The sequence below is a fragment of the Myotis daubentonii genome, chromosome 7, assembly GCF_963259705.1.
Source record: "Myotis daubentonii chromosome 7, mMyoDau2.1, whole genome shotgun sequence".
Taxonomy (NCBI): Eukaryota; Metazoa; Chordata; class Mammalia; order Chiroptera; family Vespertilionidae; genus Myotis; species Myotis daubentonii.
The window spans coordinates 48550871-48571386 of NC_081846.1; the positions used below are offsets into that span (position 1 = coordinate 48550871).

General features: G+C 44.3%; 1 protein-coding gene and 1 long non-coding RNA gene across 2 annotated transcripts in view; both read left to right on the top strand.

Annotated features, from left to right (window-relative positions):
- The window catches only part of LRP2 (LDL receptor related protein 2), a 200401-nt gene extending 189424 nt beyond the window's left edge, over positions 1-10977 (top strand). Inside the window, exons 72-79 of the mRNA XM_059704195.1 lie at positions 1793-1883; positions 2720-2787; positions 2972-3089; positions 3564-3693; positions 5158-5259; positions 7253-7360; positions 10438-10509; positions 10696-10977. Of these exons, the coding sequence (XP_059560178.1) occupies positions 1793-1883; positions 2720-2787; positions 2972-3089; positions 3564-3693; positions 5158-5259; positions 7253-7360; positions 10438-10509; positions 10696-10857 (851 nt within the window). The 3' untranslated portion in view covers positions 10858-10977. The remainder of the gene's footprint in view (positions 1-1792; positions 1884-2719; positions 2788-2971; positions 3090-3563; positions 3694-5157; positions 5260-7252; positions 7361-10437; positions 10510-10695) is intronic.
- A 454-nt stretch (positions 10978-11431) lies between these two features.
- Positions 11432-12441, top strand: LOC132238563 (uncharacterized). Its single transcript, XR_009453825.1, has 2 exons — positions 11432-11955; positions 12160-12441. It is a non-coding gene; the product is annotated as an uncharacterized LOC132238563 (long non-coding RNA).
- The last annotated feature ends 8075 nt before the right edge of the window (positions 12442-20516 follow it).

The following is a 20516-nucleotide window of genomic DNA, read 5'->3' on the forward strand; positions in this document are numbered from 1 at the left end:
AGAGATAGGTTCAGTGCCCATACATCTATAGTTGTGTTGTTTTGCAAAGACATTTTGGAAATGGAATTTTCTGTACGGCCTTCTTTCCCTTCCCACCGACCCTGGATGACTACACCCCTGAATCCATTCAGCCTTACCTGGGTTCCTTTAGGTGGAGGACCAGGTTCCTGAAGTGGGGGCTGGGGGCTTATAGAGGGGAGGGCTGTTTTCCTCACTTGCTCATTTCAAAGTTTTGACCATCACAAAGGACCACATTATAAAATATACCTGTGCTTTTGGGAGATGGAGGCCAGAGTAGGAAATGCTATGGATAATCTATGCATGGCAAGACATTTTTTCAATGATCTTAAGTTAAGGAGCTAATAAGCAATGGGGAATAACTAGTGTCTATAACTAGTATCCAGTACTTGATAAGTTCTTTAAAAAAAATCATACTGCTGTTGTTCACTAGTGGCCCATTTGATGGCTCACATCCCCCAGTTTTAGACAGTGGGGGATAAAGAGCATTAAGGCACTACCTTGTGACTCTTCCCCACCAGGCTGAAATGTTGGCAGGTTTATAGAATGAACTCAGGGTAAAGAAACTGCATCCCTCGGCCTCCCTTCCCCTATCCCAGTGATACTGGGGAAATACTGGCAAGACTACACTATTTTGCAATATTTTGAGACTTATTCTATGCTGTAGATGGGTGTTCTGACATTTATTACAATCTTACATTGAAGGAGCGATGTCTAGGTTGTCACTTCATCTACTACTTTGCTCATTTACATGTAATTGCCAAGTGGATTATATTAAGATTCTCATTTAAAAGAACTTGAACCAAAGGTAGCACATTAATGATGGTAGTCATTTGTATGTGGTCTTGGTTTGGTATATTAATCAATTTATTTGATAAATATTTACTGAGTGCTTACTATGTGCTAAGCACTGTTCTAAGGGTTGGAGATAGTGAACAAAACAGACACATTCCCTGCTCTTGTTAAGCTTATATCCTAACAGGACAATAAATAGAGAACCCCATAAATATATGATGTCAGGTGGTGAAAGGAGAAAACTAAAGCAGGGTAAGAGGGGTGAGGGTGGGGTAGGATGGGATAGAGAGTTCCAGAAGGCCTCTCTGATAAGGAGTCCTTTGAGTAGAGACTCAAATTGAGTAACTGTGCCAGAACGGTATTTGAATAAACACATAGTACTTATTGAGTATCTTCTAAGTGTTACACATGGACACACCAGTGACCCATCAGACACATCCGGGGAGTACTTAGGTGCAGGGACCCAGAGCAAGGGCAGTTTTGGAAGACTTAAAAAATGAGGTCTCTAACCAGCTGTCTGTCAAGCATCTCCATGTCTGTTTATTGGTTAATGGCTTGCTGATACTTTGGAGCCTTTAGTTGAAGTTTGGAGGTGTAATTGAACTCTTGATCTTAATGGGGTTGACAGAAGAGAATTATGAACAATTTGAATGAGAAGGGAATTCCTAAGAAACTTTTTTTTTTTTAACCATAGTTCCTTTGAACTATTAATGTATGTGCTGGGGTCTAATTGTTTTTGAGTGAAATTATATAAATTGCCTCCTTTTCCCACGAAATGTATGTTACTCTCCAAGACCTTATTATTGATAAGGAAATTCATCTGACTGAAGGGGAAGGGAAGGTTTTGATAGGGAGAGTAATTAGACGTCCTGCCCCAACCACCCCACCCCCACCCTAGGCTGGAAGCAGGATTGCCTAGTGTGGGTGCTTTGCTGAGTACAGCCGACACTAACACGTGCATGGCTTTCCCTTTCTGCAGCTGTGGACAATCCTATCACCATGCCGCCCCCATGCAGGTGTATGCACGGAGGAAATTGCTATTTTGATGAGAATGACCTCCCCAAATGCAAGTAAGTCTGAATGTTGAGGTCTGAGCTATAGGATTTGCTTTTGGGGTAATTCTAGACCTTATAGAAAAACAAAGATAGGAACCTTGCCAGTTCACTAATTATCCCATCTTAACCAGCTTGCCCTCCCTTGGGGAATCCACAGACAACTAAGGCAGTGCTTCTCAAACTGTACGGCACCTAAGGACCACCTGGAGTCTGGATCCAATGCCCCATCCATTTTATTCACAGGGATCCCACATTTCTAACAAGCTCCCAGGAGGTACCACAGCATTGTGGGCCACCCTTGTGGGGAGAAAGGAGTTAGAGAAATGACAACTACCACATTTTCCTACTCATCTGGTCTTGTCAATTACAACTGGATTATGGGAGAGGGGCTGCTCAGCAGAGCTGCTTTAAGACCAGGCATACATGAGGGGCAGAGACTGAGCTCAAGACTCGGGAAGGAGAGAATTGTTGAGAAAGCTCTAACACAGAACAAGATAAATGGAGGTATTTAAAAGTAATGAAATCACATCAAAGGAAAGGACACAAAATGGTTTCCATTTTTACTCCTTAAGGAAAAGGCTGATGGATTAGAGAAGACACCAATAGGTTTATTTGATGAGATTGACCTTATAGATGCCACAGCTATTTCATTGAAAGTGAATTTCCAAAGTCAGATTATTGTTCATTCTGCTCTTCCACTCTTGGCAGAATAAATGGAAGTCATGCGAGATATATTGTTCAACATATAATTTACTCAGTCAAACTTCTCTCTACCTCAAGATGTGCTTATAAAATTGCAGTAGATGCCTAAGAACACAACATCTTGTGAACAATTCTTCTTTTCCTTTCAGGTGTCCCAGTGGCTACATGGGAAATTACTGTGAAATAGGGCTTTCAAAAGGCATTTCTCCAGGAACAAGTAAGTTTGAAGAATATGAGCTATCTGGAAATACTTCCCAGTGCCTAAATTGAGTGCTATTTATATTCTGTGTGACCCAGTCTTTGAAGAATGGATGGTGCTAGTCCCCAGCTTCTACAGCTAAGACTGGCTCTTCTCCTTCCCATGTTAATGTGTTCGCTTCTTCTCCCCTCCTCGATGGCAGCAATGGCCGTGCTGTTGACAGTCATCCTGATCATCATCATTGGAGCTCTGGCAGCGTTAGGATTTTTCCACTACAGGAAGACTGGCTCCCTTCTGCCCTCTCTGCCCAAGCTGCCAAGGTCAGTTCCATTATGTGGAGCATTTATTTTAGAAGCCTGTGTGATTGGGACCACGCGAAAACAACGAACTTGGTTGTGTATTTTTTTTTTTAAAGTTAAAAAAAGCACAATACATAGCTCACCTGTTCTGCAGAAACCAAAGGGAGGGAACTTAAAGCAGTCACTTCAAATCACAACTTCCTAATCAAGTGCTTCAAAGAAACCTGAAGGCAAATCACATTTTCTAGTCCACGTGGTTGTGCCTGCTGGTGGGCATTCAGGTTAGGCGGAGAGCAGTCGGCTGTGTGACGGGCGAGGCTGGCCCTCTGTTAGATCTCAAGCTTTGCCACTTCCAGGGGGCCCAGAGGATGCACTAGAGTGGGAACCCTGAACTGTCTTCCTTTTAGTAAGACTTAGCAATATGGAGGAAAGGGTACTCTTGCAAAAGGCTGTTAAAAAAAACAATAACACTGTTTCGATGGCTTCTTTTTTCAGCTTAAGCAGTCTGGTCAAATCCTCTGAAACTGGGAATGGGGTGACCTTCAGATCAGGGGCCGATGTTAACATGGATATTGGAGTGTCTGGTTTTGGCCCTGAGTCTGCTATTGACAGAGCAATGGTGATGGTGAGTGTGGTTTCAAAATGACTATGTGGAGGTTCTCATTTTTACTGTTTTACAAAAGAAGCACTTTTTAAAAAATAAAGAATAAAATTAAGCTAGAAAACAAAAACAAAATTGTATGCCTCTCAGAAGAAACTCTTCACTATACATACAAACTAGGAAACATCAGGTTTGTTGCAGACAGAAATGTGCCGAAAAATGGTAAAGTTGAAACTTTTTTTGCTCTGTGCCACTCTGTTGAATTGGAATCCTAAGCAGTCTCAATTAAGTTTAATTAGAATCTTAAACAGATTTTTGGGAGAGGAGGGGAAAGAGAGCATGATATTCTCTTCTTATTTGATGATCTTTGTATTTTTAAAGGAAGGAATAAGGAACTACATGTTCCCTGGTGTTGTTTATTTTCCCACCAATGATTAGTGATGGAATAAACAGTGATTTTAGAGTCAGCAGTTGGTTGCAATAATAACTCTGCTTCCTTCTAAATATGTATTAATAGGCATGGAGCTCGACCGCTCTGCACAATGCGTACAATAATACCTGCCTCCACCTGCAAAATGCCTCCTGTGAGGACCAAATAGATGTTTCATGAGTGGGCTAGTACAGGTTAATCAGTACAGTGGGGCCTTGACTTAGGAGTTTAATTCCTCCCGAGACTGAGCTCGTTAAGGAGCTGGTTAACTCAAATTACTCTATCAACTCAATGCAAAAAATCGGCCGAGAGACAGCTGGTATCTCAAAAAACTCGTTAGCCGGGACACTCGTAAGTCAAGGCCCCACTGTATAGGGAAAGCAGTTTCAGCATTCTGCCTTTCCCCCAAGCTTTCATTTTTGCCCCTGCCTAAAAGCACACAATTATCCCTTCTTTCCCCCTCCCTCTTCTCTACTTTGCTCTTTTTCCACTACCCACCCTTTTCTCTGTTGTTCAAACCCAACCCCCAAGTATTAAGATGCCTAGACATAGGAAGAGTGTTTCCATTTTCTTGAGCTGACTGGTTAGTCCATTATGTTACTTTACATCAGCAATTTTCATCCCGTGTGCCGCAAGAATTTTTAAAACATGCCATGCTTAATAATTTAGTCAGGGGCACTGACCTCTTTTCCTTTAGTTGGTAAAATAAAATAAAAAATGACAGCAGCCAACACAACAATAGCCATTTGATGTGAACGAATCAAAATTATATCTATTTTTTTGTCAGTTCAGCAAAAATATCTCTTTTTCGGTGTGCTGCAGAATTTTAGTAATTCGTTTATGTGTGCCATGAGATGAGACAGGTTGAAAATCACTGCTTTACATAGTGGTTTGCTGGGTATAGGTCTTATATCTCTGCTGGGGGTTATTTATTTACGTATTTTTGCCATTTGGGGGAAAATTTGACATAGCACCTAGCATGCCTCTCGGCATGAGGAGAACACCTTCCTGTATGTGTGAATCAGGTCAGTATGGCATAACCTTTCTTCTTTTACCAGAGTGACCACTTTACCATGGAGATGGGGAAGCAGCCCATAGTCTTTGAAAACCCAATGTATGCAACCCGGGACAGTGCTGTCAAAGAGGCTCCGCAAGCCCAGGTGAGCCGTCACACGGGCCTTTCTTTCAGGTGCTACGACTGCTGGACCTTGTTCTTTTGAGGAATGAATGCTCCCCAAATGGAAGGAAGCATGTGGTCCAGTCCTCAGCTTCACTATCTGTAGTCACAAGACTGACCCAAGGACATGAGACCTGAATAGAACCAGAATCCTGTTCTGTCGTACAGTTGTTGATTTTTGGCAACCATTCTGGGGGTGCTGACCAAGAACCTTTTCATTTTGGGAAAAAAAATGTTTTTATTGATTTTTAGAGAGAGGAAGGGAGAGGGAGAGAGAGATAGAAACATTGATGAGAGAAACATCCATTGGCTGCCTCCTGTACACTGGGGATTGAGCTCAAAACCCAGGCATGTGCCCTGACCCAGAATCGAACCAGCAACCTCTTGGTGCATGGGACAACGCCCAACCAACTGAGCCACACCGGCCTGGCGAGACCCTGTTTATTCTGAGTGGTCAAAGCAAGAGGATGCACTCTGAATCCATTCAGAGGCTTGGCAAACACAGTGCCTGACTCACGGGGCTCCCTATAAATATTAGAGAAGTAAATGAGTGAATGATCGACAGGTCATCATGCAGAGATTTGGGCTGTACTCTCTGGGTTCTTACTGGTATCACAAATGTGTGATTTGAGGTGATCTCCCGATGCTTGCCTTTCTCATACTTTTCTGAAAAGTAAAAACATCTCCAAAGAGGCAGATACTGACATTTCTTTGATGAAGCCCCACTGCTCACTTATCTTGCAGAGGAGCAGGGAGATGAGGCAGTGTATGCATGAAGGGAAAAACTTTTCATTAAGAAGGAGCCCCAACACCACTTCCAGTGCGTGTCCGAGGTTAGCCTGTGCTTCCTTTGTCAAAACCACTGTGGCCTCAGTGAAATACAGTTTTAGTGTTAACACCTAAACTTCTTTTGTAATCACAAGATAATGGTACATTTTAACACAAGATAGGAATGTTTATTTTATGAATAGCTTCCTTAAGATCAGAAATGTTTGAATCTTGAAAGCATTTCACCTAATCCTTTGGCAGCCAGGTAGCAAAGCTTTGGTTGCATGGTAAGATCAATATGATATTTAATTTGACATTTTCACTTGAAATAAAATGAGGCCATGTTTACAAACACATACCCAAGTTCAAGAAGAAATGAAGGGGGTGAATGCAAAAATATAGGAAAAGGAGGGAATTTCTATCCTGTAATTTATTGATTATACATATATCCATGGTAGTTTGGGCTTAAGAGGGAATGTGTGGAGGAATATTACTAGTAATTCCATTATACCTCATTTAAAAGATGCAACCCCTGGTAGTTACAGAATAGTCACAGAGATGTAAATTACAGCATAGGGAATATCGTCAATAGTACCATAATAACTATGTGTAGTGCCAGGTGGGTACTTGAAACATTGGGAGGACCACTCTATAAAGTACATGATTTTTTTCAACCACTATGCCATACATCTGAAATTAATACAGAATAATAATGAATGTAAACTGTAATAAAAAATTTAAAAAATATAAAAATGTAACCCCTGTTAAGCAGTCTGCTGAAATTATTAATTTTATTCTAAATATCCAAAGATAAGATTCTTAGTTTACTAATGAGTTTGGTAATAATTTATGCTGATTTTGGCTGCCAATGTACAACCAGAGTATCTTTTATCCCAAACTATGGTCCACAGTGGGAAGAAGGGGGCATGGAGATAATAACAGAAATTGCTGTTACTGAGCGAGAGTGTGACCAGTGGTGGATGTATTTGCCTCCCAGGATTAAGGCATGAGATAGATGACTTAGTGGCTGGTGCTCCTGACTCTGGGGAAATGGGAGGGGAATTTATTCCTGGCTTCCAAGGTTAGCCTCCTATAATAAAATTGGTGCCTGACCTTGTCTGTGGGCAAAACCGAACCAAGGACTCGATAAGAAACTTTACAGCAAAAATTGTTTCAAAACTGGATAACGGCCTCTAATGTTTACGCAGGTGACTGCATCGGAAAATGTGGAGAACAAGAACTATGAATGTCCCATAAACCCTTCTGAGATAGCTCCAGACACAAAGCCAACTCCCCCAAGTGCTGAAGGAACTCAGGTAATGGGCTAATCTCTGAAATGACATGGGATTTGGAGAGGACTTTGGAATTGCTGGGGTTTTTTTATCCTAAGCAAACTAGGGAGACCCCAATAGGCTCATAGAGCCCAAGATGTGTAGGCAGTTAATAAAGATAATTTTTGAGAAATTATGTTAACATTTCCCCACCAAATAAATCTACATTCTAACACTGAGATGGGAATGATGTTCTTTGTGACATGGGAGATCACACAGAAGAGAAGGGCAACAGACTTCTGGGTCCAGCATCTTCAGACCAGAGGCATTTAATTTGAGAGAATGACTGAATATTAATAAAGAGCTCCCTGCGTCAAGGATACATACATAGAAAAGACCCTTTCCTTTCCTGCGTAATGTAGTTTTTCTAAGTGTACATATTCCCTTAATAATGTATGTTGTTCTTAGTTCTACTACTGTCACCTATGTTCACCACTAGATGGCACTAATTTATACCCTCTTCATCTATCTGTCCACTGTCCAACCATTATTGCCCTCATTGTGCCAGACACAGTGTTTAATACTGGAGATTAAAAGAAAAAACTAACCATTATATAGAGCTTCCCTATCATTCCTATAGTCCCTTGAAATTTTTAGATTTGGTCTACAGAGAGAAATTCAATAAATAAATTTATGTAAAACTTTAAAAAAATGTTTTTATTGATTTCAGAGAGGAAGGGAGAGGGATAAAGAGATAGAAACATCAATGATGAGAGAGAATCATTGATCGGTTGCCTCCTGCACACCCCCTACTGGGGATAGAGCCCATATCCCTGGCATGTATCCTTGACTGGACTCGAACCTGGGACCCTTCAGTCCACAGGCTGATGTTGTATTCACTGAGTCAAACTAGCCAGGGCTTTATGTAAAACTTTGTATCACTAGTTTTCTTGGACACATAAGAAGGTATCTGAGATCTAGCTGTTTGATTCTGAGCAAACTCTTTTACCTCTGAGCACTAGAGTCCCTAATGTCTCCCCTTGAGGGCACCATTGGCAAATTGGTTGGGATGATTCTTTGTGGTATGAAACTATTCTATGCATTTTCGGGCATTTTAGAATTCCTGGCTCCTGTCCACTAAGTATCATCAAGTGTCCCACAATGCACTGTGATGCCAGGCTGAAAACAATAGGATCTGAATGTCTCAGTTCTAAAGTTCTATGTCCTCTTCTGTGAAGTAATACAAACGAACACAAGTCTAAGGGTAGTTAGAAATTTTATCACTTTATATAATCCTTATTTCTCAGTACCTCAAACTTTTGTTCTTCTTGTTCAGGTCAAAATAAAAGTAGAAGGTGACCTAGAGGATCACCCTAGGTCAGTGATGGCGAACCTTTTGAGCTCGGCATGTCAGCATTTTGAAAAACCCTAACTTAACTCTGGTGCCGTGTTACATATAGAAATTTTTTGATATTTGCAACCATAGTAAAACAAAGACTTATATTTTTGATATTTATTTTATATATTTAAATGCCATTTAACAAAGAAAAATCAACCAAAAAATGAGTTCGCGTGTCACCTCTGACACGCGTGTCATAGGTTCGCCATCACTGCCCTAGGTTGACATTAATGTACCAAAGAGGCTCATAAATTTATCTTTCATCAGTAAATCTGCTCAAGTGACTCAAAGAACATGAACTATACCTAAGCTCTGTCATTTTCTAAAAGTCGTGTTGACCTGCATTGGATTTCCCAAGGATATAAAAATGAAAATCATGCCCTAACTGGTTTGGCTCAGTGGATAGAGCATTGGCCTGTGGACTGAAAGTTCCCAGGTTCGATTCCGGTCAAGGGCATGTACCTTGGTTGTGGGCACATCCCCAGTGGGGGTGGGGGCAGGGGTGGGGGGTGGGAGGGGGTGCAGGAGGTTTCTCTCTCATTGATGTTTCTAACACTCTATCTCTCTCCTTCCTCTCTGTAAAAAAGTCAATAATAAAATATATATTTTAAAAAATGAAAATCACCACCATTTCTTTGGTTAGTAGTTGCTTAATTCTAGGCAGCCATTCCATACTAAAGCAATGACTTTTAAGAGTTTGGGCCTTTCCCATTTAAGTGTAAGTTTCCAGAGGGTGGGCTCTGACACGAATGCCTTCATCTTCCCCTTGGTGGTGGCCATGTGTAGCATAGGTCCACACTTAATGTGGGTTGAAGGGAATGGTCTCTTCTACTTCTCCTATAGTCAGGCGCTCCCCGCTCTGCATATTGGTCTCCTATTTTCACAGAGCAAGAGGCACCCCATAAAATGAGATACCTTAGCTACCTGAGAGACTGTCTGTTCCCTGTCTGCCCTTCCCTGTCCACTTTCATCGGGCAGCCAGACCTGTGCCAGCTTTGCCGCCACCAGCAACTTTTCAGCAAGACAGGGCCCGCCCATCATAGCCTAGGATGATTTCTCTTGGGATTCTTTTGTTTATGGGCTCTGAGTCCTGTAGTCTTTGCCTACTCTTCTACCTACAATTCAGTTATATAATCTTGCTGTGACTCCATGTTGTCATCTGTAAAATAAAGATAATAAAGAGCACCTGGCTCACAGAATTATTGGGAAGATTCAACAGAAAGTCCCTGACACGTAGCAAGCTCTCAGTAAATGTTAGTTGTGTTTGTTATCCCTGTTATTACTATAATTACAGAAGGAAATGACGAGGGAAGAAGGGATATGCTTGAGTTGACCAGGGATCAAGATATTTTATGAAATGAGTTACAATATGACTTTTTCTTTAAAATTTCAGCAGCCCCAGAAGAAACCTCTTCCCTATCTCTATCAAAGCTTCTAGATATTATAGATACACATCCTATGAACTATAAAGTTCAAACCACGGAAATGTTTTAAAATTATTCAATGAAAAGAGCCCAAAGAGTTTCAGTTACTGTTCAGGGACCATTGGAAGAGGAATTGAACCGTTCACCACATGAGCCAGGTCACATGGTCCTAGCTCCCAAATTGCCTTTTGCTTCAGTGAGAAGAAATGTTAAAACCTAGACAGGGGTGGAGGTGGGGAGGGTGGAGGAAACCCATAAAAAAATTACTGAAGGTTTTCTGATTCCTCTTTTTCATTTAGGCAACAAAGTGGAATATCTTCAAACGAAAACTGAAACAAACTACCAACTTTGAAAATCCAATCTACGCAGAGGTAATTTTTTAACAATTTTTCTTAGCACAGGTGTTCCTTCTTAGCAATAATCACTTGCTTGGCTGACTTGGACATACAATCAGAATATTCTGAGCAAACTGGCAAAGATCCATCTTCTTTACACAAAGCTGTTTCTGGTCAGGTTGGGGGAGTAAGTGGCTAATTCGTGTTTCCTTGTGGTCTCAGATGGAGAACGAGAAAAAGGAAAGTGCTGCTGGGACTCCACCTCCATCCCCTTCGCCCCCTGCGAAAGTGCCTGCGAAAGGAGCCCCAGCGCCTGCCTATACCGCCACAGAAGACACTTTTAAAGACACAGCAACCCTTGTTAGAGAGGACTCCGAGATGTAGCTGTGCTACAGTTATTTAGGGAATAATTAGGAACACACTTTTGCACATATGTTTTTTACAAACAGATAAAAAATGTTAACATTCAGTACTTTATTAAAAAATATATTTTTTCCCTGTTCACCTGTAGTTGGAAATGTCTGTGGAAACTATGCCTTGTGTGTCTTATTTTTTTTTTTACTTAATGCCATCTCCTATTTTTAAAAATAATTATCACAATGTACTATATGTATATCTTTGCACTGAAGCTCTATCTAAAGGTAATGCTATAAATATATTGTACATTTGTAAATTTGGGAAAGGTGATCACAACATTAAATTTGCTAAGGAAACTACCTGCTGAATTGGTCGGCGGTCACCCCAGAAAATGACCCAATGAGGAGAGGGATGGACTTGCGGTCCTTAGCCGAGTCTAAGAAGAGGCTCCACTCGTACTCCCTGTAGAATTGCCCAGGAAGGGAATCCGGGCCCCACCATGAGGTCCATGTTTACACATCAGCACCTAATGTTCAGTATCACCGGTAACCTGATTAATAAGCACATTGGCAGAGGGCACTGTGTGTTGCACCTCAGCTAATGCAAGAAGGTGGAAAAAGCGCTTTCATTTCTCCCTCCCGCGTATTTGCATTGTCTAACCAGAACGCTGTTTCACGTTATCTCACTAGTCACCAAGGCGACATTTTTATTTGTCGTGTCTATGAAAAAATCCCATGTCGTTAAGCACAAGTTAGTTTGCAGAGAGTCTGTGTCTAATCGAATGACTTGTTTCCCTTGACGGACCACAGGGTGACTCATGTCCTGGCCTGGCTTCTCAGGTGGTCACCTGCCCTAGACACGAGCTCAGTAGTTGAATTATTAAAACCAAATCTGTGACTTCATAAAGTAAGGTGCGAAACAGCTACCAGCTAAGCAAGGCCTCAACTGGGTTTTTGTTTCTGTGTGTGAAAATATCATTATAATGACTATTTATTTCCTAAGTTGAACATGAATAGAAAGGGAAACTGTTCTTATCGAGCCTTTTTGTAAGGTTCTTTGGCTAAATCATACATTTCTATCAGAATGCACTGTAGAGTCCAGCTCTGCCCTTGAGTAATGGGTCTAGTCCAGCCGTGGGCAAACTACGGCCCGTTTGAAATGAATAAAACTAAAAAAAAAAAGACTGTACCCTTTTATGTAATGATGTTTACTTTGAATTTATATTAGTTCACACAAACACTCCATCCATGCTTTTGTTCCGGCCCTCCGGTCCAGTTTAAGAACCCATTGTGGCCCTCGAGTCAAAAAGTTTGCCCACCCCTGGTCTAGTCTCTACAACCAGAACAATGGCAGGAATATCCCATTGTCATAAGTAGCATTCCTGGTTCTCTGTGCTAATATTGCACATTTTAAAAACAATGAATGAATGAATGGACGGATGGACGAATGAATGAAACATGTACTACTGATTATATTATTCCTGAGCTCTCAAAATATTTGTTGCTCAAATTTTGAGGGCTCATTGTAATTACTTTGAAATGTATTTTGATTAGAAAAGCAAATGGAAATGATGCTGCTGAAAATTTTCTAATAAATGTGTATTTTATCAGACTTCTTTTGTGTAATTCTCAAGCCTGGGCTATGAATCTTGTGTTTTGCTGTGCAGAGAGCTTGGGGCTTTGAGTGCTAGGGAACCTGAGAGAGGGTCCAGGCAGAAGCAGAGGGACTGTGAGCATTCAGCCACAATGGGCCCGGCGGGGGAGCTCTCAGAAAGAAGAGTCAGCTAACCTGCCCCCCCCCACCTTCCCCCCGCCCCGCCAGAGCAAGCCCATGCCCTTCCCATCCCTTCCCTCTTCTCCTCTCCCTCTGGCCCCAGTCACGTTACCATTAGCTTCCTCACTCCCAAGCTCAAAGTGCCCTTCCTTTACCTCTAGAACTTGTTTCCTAAGCCTGTTTCTTCTAGGAACTACTTTTTCTACCTCTGTAATTTACCTAATAGGAGTTCTCTTACAAAAAAAAATAAGCCAGCCTAAAGACTTCCTCTAGGTTCCCACCTGGACTCTGAGTGGGCAGCCCCTTTAATTGCCTTTCAAAGCCAAGTCCCACCGCGCCTTTTCCTTCCTTATACCCTAGGCCGGGAACCAGGTTCCCCATTTTGTCTCTAACTGTGTCCCAGGGCTTAGCATTAAGTACCCACTGCTGAGGGTCGTGGCGATGGTCCCAGCTGGGGAGGGTTTGGTTCAAACTGGGATTCCACGTCAGTGGGTGCATTCTGATGTCCTCACTCTGGGGAGTGAGCGCTGTATCAGGAATTGAATATCAGGACTGAAAAGGAGCCGAGAGAACCTGTTCTTGAAAATGCTGGCAATCGCCAGCTTTCATATTTGTCTGGAGCTTTAAGCTCAATAAGAATTATTCTGGAGAATCTATTTTCTGAGAGTTTCCTGCTTAAGTTCATTTCTGGGTTACTGCCCAGCAGCTTCCTAGTCCTAAAACCTTTCTTAACTCTTAGCAAAACTTCCTGTCCAGAGGAAGCCTGCAGTGACTTGGAGGCTATTGAAGGCAGAGAAATCGATGCTGGCCCATGTCCACCACTATCTTGCCTTCAGTTAACATGAATGCAAATTGATAAAAGCTCTTGGAGGAGAGGGCTTCGCTCACATGAGGGACCTCCTTGTGCTGGACTGGCTTTGGGGTGCTCCTTCCCAGTGGGTGCTGGCTTCTCCCGCTATGAAGGGCCAAGCCAGCCCTGACTAGCTGCCACTAGCAGTAACTTCTTCTTTGCATGAGTTGTTAGCATTTACATACATAACAAACCAATGCCTTGGCTTATTCTGTAGAGAAATAAATCTGCCAGGACAGGCTGACTATTAGTGGTCTGCCTCCTGCTGTGTCTGATTATGCAAGACGCCGGTTCCCGGGAAACAAAAGAGGCAGGCAAATATGAGTTTTTCTGAGCTCTGCTTCGAAATGGAGGGTGGAGTCAAACAGCTCAGTTAGCTAACCTATCCTAATTTTTATTTGTAATTTCCTGGGCGGTCTCTCCTTAATCAAGTGGATGCATGTCCTTTCTGCACTCTAACAGACCTTCCAACTTCACCTCCATTCTAGTCTTGTCACACATTATAATCGTCCTTCCAGAATCTCTCTCCTACCCTGTGTGAGTACTAGTATATCGGGGACAATGGCTAGCTTCCACTCCTGTATCCCATAGCCCCTACTATTGCACCTGCCACTTAATCAATGCTGAATGAACATTAGCTCCACAAATAAATACAGTCATGCACTGATTAACAATGGGGATATGTTCTGAGAAATTCATTGTCAGGTGATTTCCTCATTATAGGAACATCATATAATGCCCTTACACAAACCTCGATGGTATAGCCTGTTGCTCCTATTCTATAAGCCTGTTACTATACAAACATGAAGTTAAATCAAACACAAGAGAAAATGATGCAATAAGGAGGCACAGTGAAGATGTATGAGGTGGCTACTGTTTTAGGGCAAACTTTTTTTTTAATAAGTAGAAAGAATATATTTAAAATGATAAAAGGTGTAGTATAATAAATACATAAATCAGTAACATAGTCATTTATTACTATTACCAACTATTAGGTACTCTCCATAATTGTATTGCTGTACTTTTATATGACTAGCAGTGCAGATTTTTTTGCACCAGCATCACCAGCATTGTGCTGTGATGGCTACGATGCCACCCGGCCATAGGAATTTTTCAGCTTTATTATAATCTTGTGGGACCACGTCATTATGTGGCTCATGACTGTAAAAGAAGTACTTTAAGGCTAAGGCAAGAAAGAAATCCTCTCAATGAATCTGGAGCTTGCAGGGAAAGAGGAATGATGTCATGGGCATACATTTGTCCTGCCTGCCTCACAGGCTGGCTCAGAGGAGTTAATGCGTATGATGCTGTGCTGGTCACCATAGGCACCATTGACCCTTATAGCTTGACTTTTTTCTTCTTCTAAGCTCCTGGGACTTATAAAGGCGTTTGATTGACTAAGATGGTAAAATGTTGTTTAAAAGACATCTGAAGAGTTAACATCAGACCATTCCAGAAAGATTCCTGAGAAGAAAGGAGACATTACTAAAAGTCCACCTGGATGTAGGTAGGAAGCTCCATCTTCCGTGTCACTTAATCCCTAAAACTTACCAGTGAGCCTGTCCAGAAGAGGGCTGCTGAGAGCCACTCACGAAACCACTCTGGGTTCTGGCCTTTTGAGCCCAGGCTCTGGTAGCTGGTGTCCACCCAACAGTCAGCACGTGCTGTTCTGTAGACAGTACAGGGGGCCCACTAACGTCGTGTGAAAATTCCTGGAAACTGCGACTCTAAGCAAAACGACTTACAACAAAACCAATTTTACCATAGGCTCATTGATAGACACAAGAGTTAAATTCCTGTGGTATATTTCTGGTCGCAAAAAACATCACCAAGCACTAACTAAAGACCCCAAACACTCCTAATATTAGACATTAAAATGTGTGCTATATATACACTTAAGAAAGATTCATAAAAACAAGTAAGGTAATGATTTTCCAACCTGCTTATTCCAGTTCAGGGTCACAGGACATGGCAGTAGCAAGCGTCTAGGTCAGTGGTCGGCAAACTGTGGCCCCTTGAGTGTGGCTCTTCCACAAAATACCAGTGTGATTGAAACTTTGTGGCCACACTCAAGGGGCCAAAGAGCCGCATGTGGCTCGCGAGCCGCAGTTTGCCGACCATGGGTCTAGGTAATTGTGAAACCGAATGAGAGAATGCACAAGAATGTAAGCTCCATGAGGACAGTGACCTTTTTCATTTGTGCGATAGTCCTAGTGCTCATTGCTCTTAGTTCCCAAATCCTGCTGAATGAATTACGTAGTACATACCACTTAGCCCAGGGCCTGGAGCTCCTCCATCCTTGCTTCCCCACGTGGGAGGCCAAAGCACAGTCAGCCTCATACTTGATCAAGAGTTGATTTTGCTGCCTTCCGTCTACAATTCAGAGAGAGGGCTCAGACTTATCTTGCTGGTGGGTGGGGTCCTCTTTGTTAGAGGGTCTGTGAGGTGGAGCAGCAGGTCTAATGTTGGTGCCTGCAGAATGCTCTGGCGTAGGCCAGCCTGGGAGGGGTGACTAGCTGAGGGATTTCAAACAGCGGGAGTCCCAGAATGCTTGAGTGGGGCCATTAGGTCCCGGGGGAGGGGTGCACAGGAGAGATGGCAGGAAGCCAAAGATACTACGTGCTTGGTTTGTTTTAGGAACTTTCCCAGGACCAGCCCTGTATGCAAGAAAGGAGAAAGATGTTTTCCTATTTTTTTTTCTTCTATATTCCCCTCTCTCTTGGTTGTGTGACTTCTGTAGCCAAATCACAGAACAGAGCTGATTGCATTAGTTGTACAGCTGAGCCACACTTGGTTCAATGGGCTCTCGCTAGCTGGACAGGGACCCAACCTCCAGATGACACATTGTTTCCATGAGAAATTTACTTTCAGTTCCAAACATATGATTAATGGGCTAGGCCTCAGAACGAAGCCCTTTCTGTACCCTGTCCTGGATCAGTCCAGGCAAACCAGGACTTGTTTTGGGTGGTGGGCATTGGGAGTTCTGTTTGCATAGTAAAGACTTGGCAGGCCCCCAGGGAGAGTGGAGGCAGAGCTGACAGTCAGCCCCATGGCAGGAAATTTGATAAATTGGAGGGTGCAAACATTCTAGAAAGTGTTCTAGCTGAGTTTCAGCAGCAAGAGTGGCCATGTAAGTGTTCATATTCTCTCCCAGCCAGGCGCCTAAGGGGCCCGGAGCACATGCCTGGGGAAAGACATTAAATGGCAGGGAAGGCCAAGGAAAGACGTACAACATGATGGGTGATCAAGAAACCCAGAGAAGGAAGTCCTTTTTTAGGGATCCCATCAAAGGTTGATCATGCTAGTGGGCGGGGCCCTCTCACTTGGGAGAGCAGACACTGGGGCCACATCAGGGTTGGGGAGGGTGCGGGGGATGGTGGACCATGACCGGATCACGCTTCGGCAGTGGAGGACTCACCTGGTCAGCACAGGGATGAGGGCGGCTGAGAGAGGAGACATAGGTCCCGACAGTCTCCGGGTTGCCTGAAGGACCTAGAGCCTCACCCACCCGCTTGAGTGTAACCTCTGTGGCTCCTTTCAGAACTGGAGCTATTCTTACAAAGAGATTTCTGGAACACACAGCTTTTAAAATGTGGGGATTTACCTACGGATTTCAGTGTCGGGTCTCCTCCCACTTCCCCTCTCATGAGGAGCAGGTCAGATGGGCAAAATGTTAATGGACCAAACAGGTTGCATAAAGCAAGACTGTGTCCTGTTGGTTCCCTGCCTCCCCTCGTGAGCTGCAGCAAACTGCTTTGATGGAGTTTCACCCAAAGGACAGCCGGCTTGCTTCCCACCGCCTCCTTCTCCCTTCCTGCCCTCAGTCAGAAGGCTAGGAATTGTTGCCAACGGGAAAGAGACACGGGGCACTGGGGGCTGACCCAGCGAGCAGAGCTCCCAACGTGCTGTGTGGACCTTGTGTGTCTCTAGAGCATCGCAGTTCCTTTGACAGATTATAAAACATTAAGTTATCTCTCAAAAGCATGCCAGCGCGTCCCAGTTAATCCCGATGATGAAGGCGGAGGGGGGAAATTGCACGAGAGACGTTAAAAGGTAAGTCCTAAGCCTAAAACTAACAAGTGGTTTCGACCCCACCCACACCCTTGCACCCACCCCATCAGGAGACTTGCCAGAAAAAAAGCCACGTGTGTCCACAGCCCAGTGGAAGCTCTAAGGCCCTGAGGTGACTCAAATGATCTTCAGGGAGAGACAAAAGGACACGGGCCAAGGGCACGTCCCCTCAATCGGGAGTTAACTGTGGCCTGGAGATCCTCTCGCGCCAGTGCTGCCCTCTGCGCTGATCCTCTGTGCCCTGAGAAGGTCATGTGTGGTCCCTGGGTTCACTTTTCCCGTCGAAAACATGTGACTCCTAATACCTGTGCCGATCTCAATAAGGAGATAAAGCCCAAGAAACATTAAAAGGTGTTGAAGGCTCAGGGAAGGTTTCTGGGAAGGGTGGTGCCTAAGAAGCAGCAGGTGCATATTGTTTGTGCTTCATACCCAAGTCAAGGTCAGCTATCAAAACCAGGAGGAGAATCTGGGGCTGGGAGCTGGAGAATGTTGTTGGAAGGGTGTGTGTGGGTTGGGGACATGCCAACCAGCCTGGGGCCTGGGAGGGTTTCTCTTTCATTCCTGTTGGTACAATGATCACGTTCCATCTGACAGCAAGGCCACCTCGTCCGGTTCTGCTCCAGCGCATAAAGTACAGCCTCGGCCCCATCTCCCGCCCTGCCTCTCATGACCCTCTCCTTGCGGCAAAAGGTTGAAATCCCCCACTTACCAATATCAAGGCTGAGAAATGTCCCAAATGCTAATTCCTCTCAAAGGGTGCCAGGAATTTTGAATACGGGTGTAATTCATCTTCTAAACAAGCTTTTTGTTTCGTCAGCATTCAGCTGTTTGTATTGGGCTTGGTCTGACAGTTGAATCAGGCCTTATTTAAACATGTCCCTTTCCCCACAGGCAGGGTGGGTCAGTGCGTCAGTACCTGCTGTGTGCCGGCCCCTGTCCTCAGTGTGGTGGGGACAGGGGGGCCTCACCACTCGCCCTTGCCTTGGGAAAGCGGTGGGGAATGATGCAAACTTCTCTTTCATGGTTACGGTCAGCCGGCACATTCCCCAAACTCACTGTCGCTTCTTGTTATAGAGACGCGCCTGCCCCTGAGGTGCCTCCCTCCAAGCCCGTCTCAGGGGAGGGGACACACAAAGAAGGAGTATGGAAGCCAAAGTGATTATTGGGACCAGAGTGACAGGATGGAGAGGCTGTAAGGAAATGATACGCACAATTAGCGGCCTGGCAAGTTTACAGACAGTACTCATTAAGCCTCGCCATGATTTCCCTGGATACGTTGATGGGGGCTTTGTGGCCAACTTTAGCTTTTATGCATCTTAGTGGCAGTGAAAACGGAGCAACGACGGCTGATTGACGGAGCTGAGTGGTGCCCATTTATCCACCCCGCAGCTTTTGTCAGAGGGGAGGTGGAAGTGTCTGTAGCACTTAGCGGCCCCATCTCCTCATGGAGACCCCAGCCGTCTTTCTCTCTCTTCTGAAAAGTGCTTTGGCTCCAGCACAAGAAGGTCAGTGGGAGAAACGAAGGGAAGGTCAGACCACTTTTTCTTTCTCCTCTATTTTTTGTTAGTCATGGTTAGTGGCTGAATTTTTAAAAAGATCCAAAGGCATGCAGTGGGAGACGTGAGTGTTCTTATTTGCATATTCATGTCAAACCTGTGTTGCCAGCACAGGATTTCAAAGGGTGTTGCCGAGAGCCCAGCTTGGAAAGGCAGCCTGTGGGGGGCACCTGGGGCCTCTGCAGGGGGCTTTGCAGGATGAGGACACCCTGCCACTCCCCTTCTCTCTGCGGCTCCCTGGGCTCCTCTGGGCGGGAAGCACAACAGCTTCTCCAAGTGGCTGGCTTCACCCATCCTCACCCCTTGCTCAGACATGTAAGCACAGCCAGCGATGGGCACAGGAGATGGGCAAGGCCTTGGAGGTGGGGGTAATTTTCCTTCTGTGCCTTGGAGTATGTTTTATCTCCTTTTTAAAAAGTTACATTTATCATTGGTTGCTTGTGATCTGTATTATACTGGCTTATCCTTTAAAAATATATATATATTGATTTTAGAGAGGAAGGGAGAGGGAGAGATAGAAACATCAATGATGAGAATCATTGATTGGCTGCCTCCTGCACGCCCCCTACTGGGGATTGATCCTGAAATCTGGGCATGTGGCCTTGGCCAGGATCAAACCTGGGATCCTTCAGTCCACAGGCCCACGCTCTATCCCCTGAGCCAAACCGGCTAGAGCGTACTGGCTCATCCCCGAGACCAGCAGTAGCGGGGCTGGGAGGAGGATGGTTTTCTATGAGACAGAGGGATCTGTTCTTACACGGTCTTCGCATAGCACTGAGCTACGGGCATATTGGATTCAGGTGGTCTAATAGGAAGCCTTCTCCATTAGGAAAAGCTATTGAACAAAGACACGAGTGTGTTGGAAAACATGGTAGATTTTGATCCATTAGAAGTGACACTTCCTAGAGGTAGAGGGATAGATTATGTTCCGTTCCAGTAACATAAACAGGAACTGCAGGACCCTTCTTGGAAATCCCAGGGATTTTGTGAGCACCAGGCGCCCCCTGGTGTCCAAGTGGCAGAGTGGGTTTCCTTGTTTTTAATTCTGACCAAAACAGCGCAGGGGAAGGAGGGCTAATCTCAATTTCATTTGTGCCTGGGGCCGGGGAGGTTGTGGGGAGTAACAGGACAGAGGGAGCCGGCTTCAGAATGTGGCTTATCCAGTCCCCTGGATGCTGTCCTGCACCCAGACCCCTAGGAGTAAGAGCCAACAGTGCCCATGGCTCCTCATTCACTCTGACCGCACGGAGACCAGGCCCATACTGTGGAGACAGGCTGGATTTGGGAACTAAAGATACTAGCGCTCAATCTCTAGTTCAGCCACTAACAGACAGTGTGACTTTGCACCAAGCACTTACCCTTTAGGAGAGCGGCCCCTTCACCATGGGCGGGAATAAGGTGGCTCCCGGTTACTGTGAGGATGAGAAGGTGGGAAG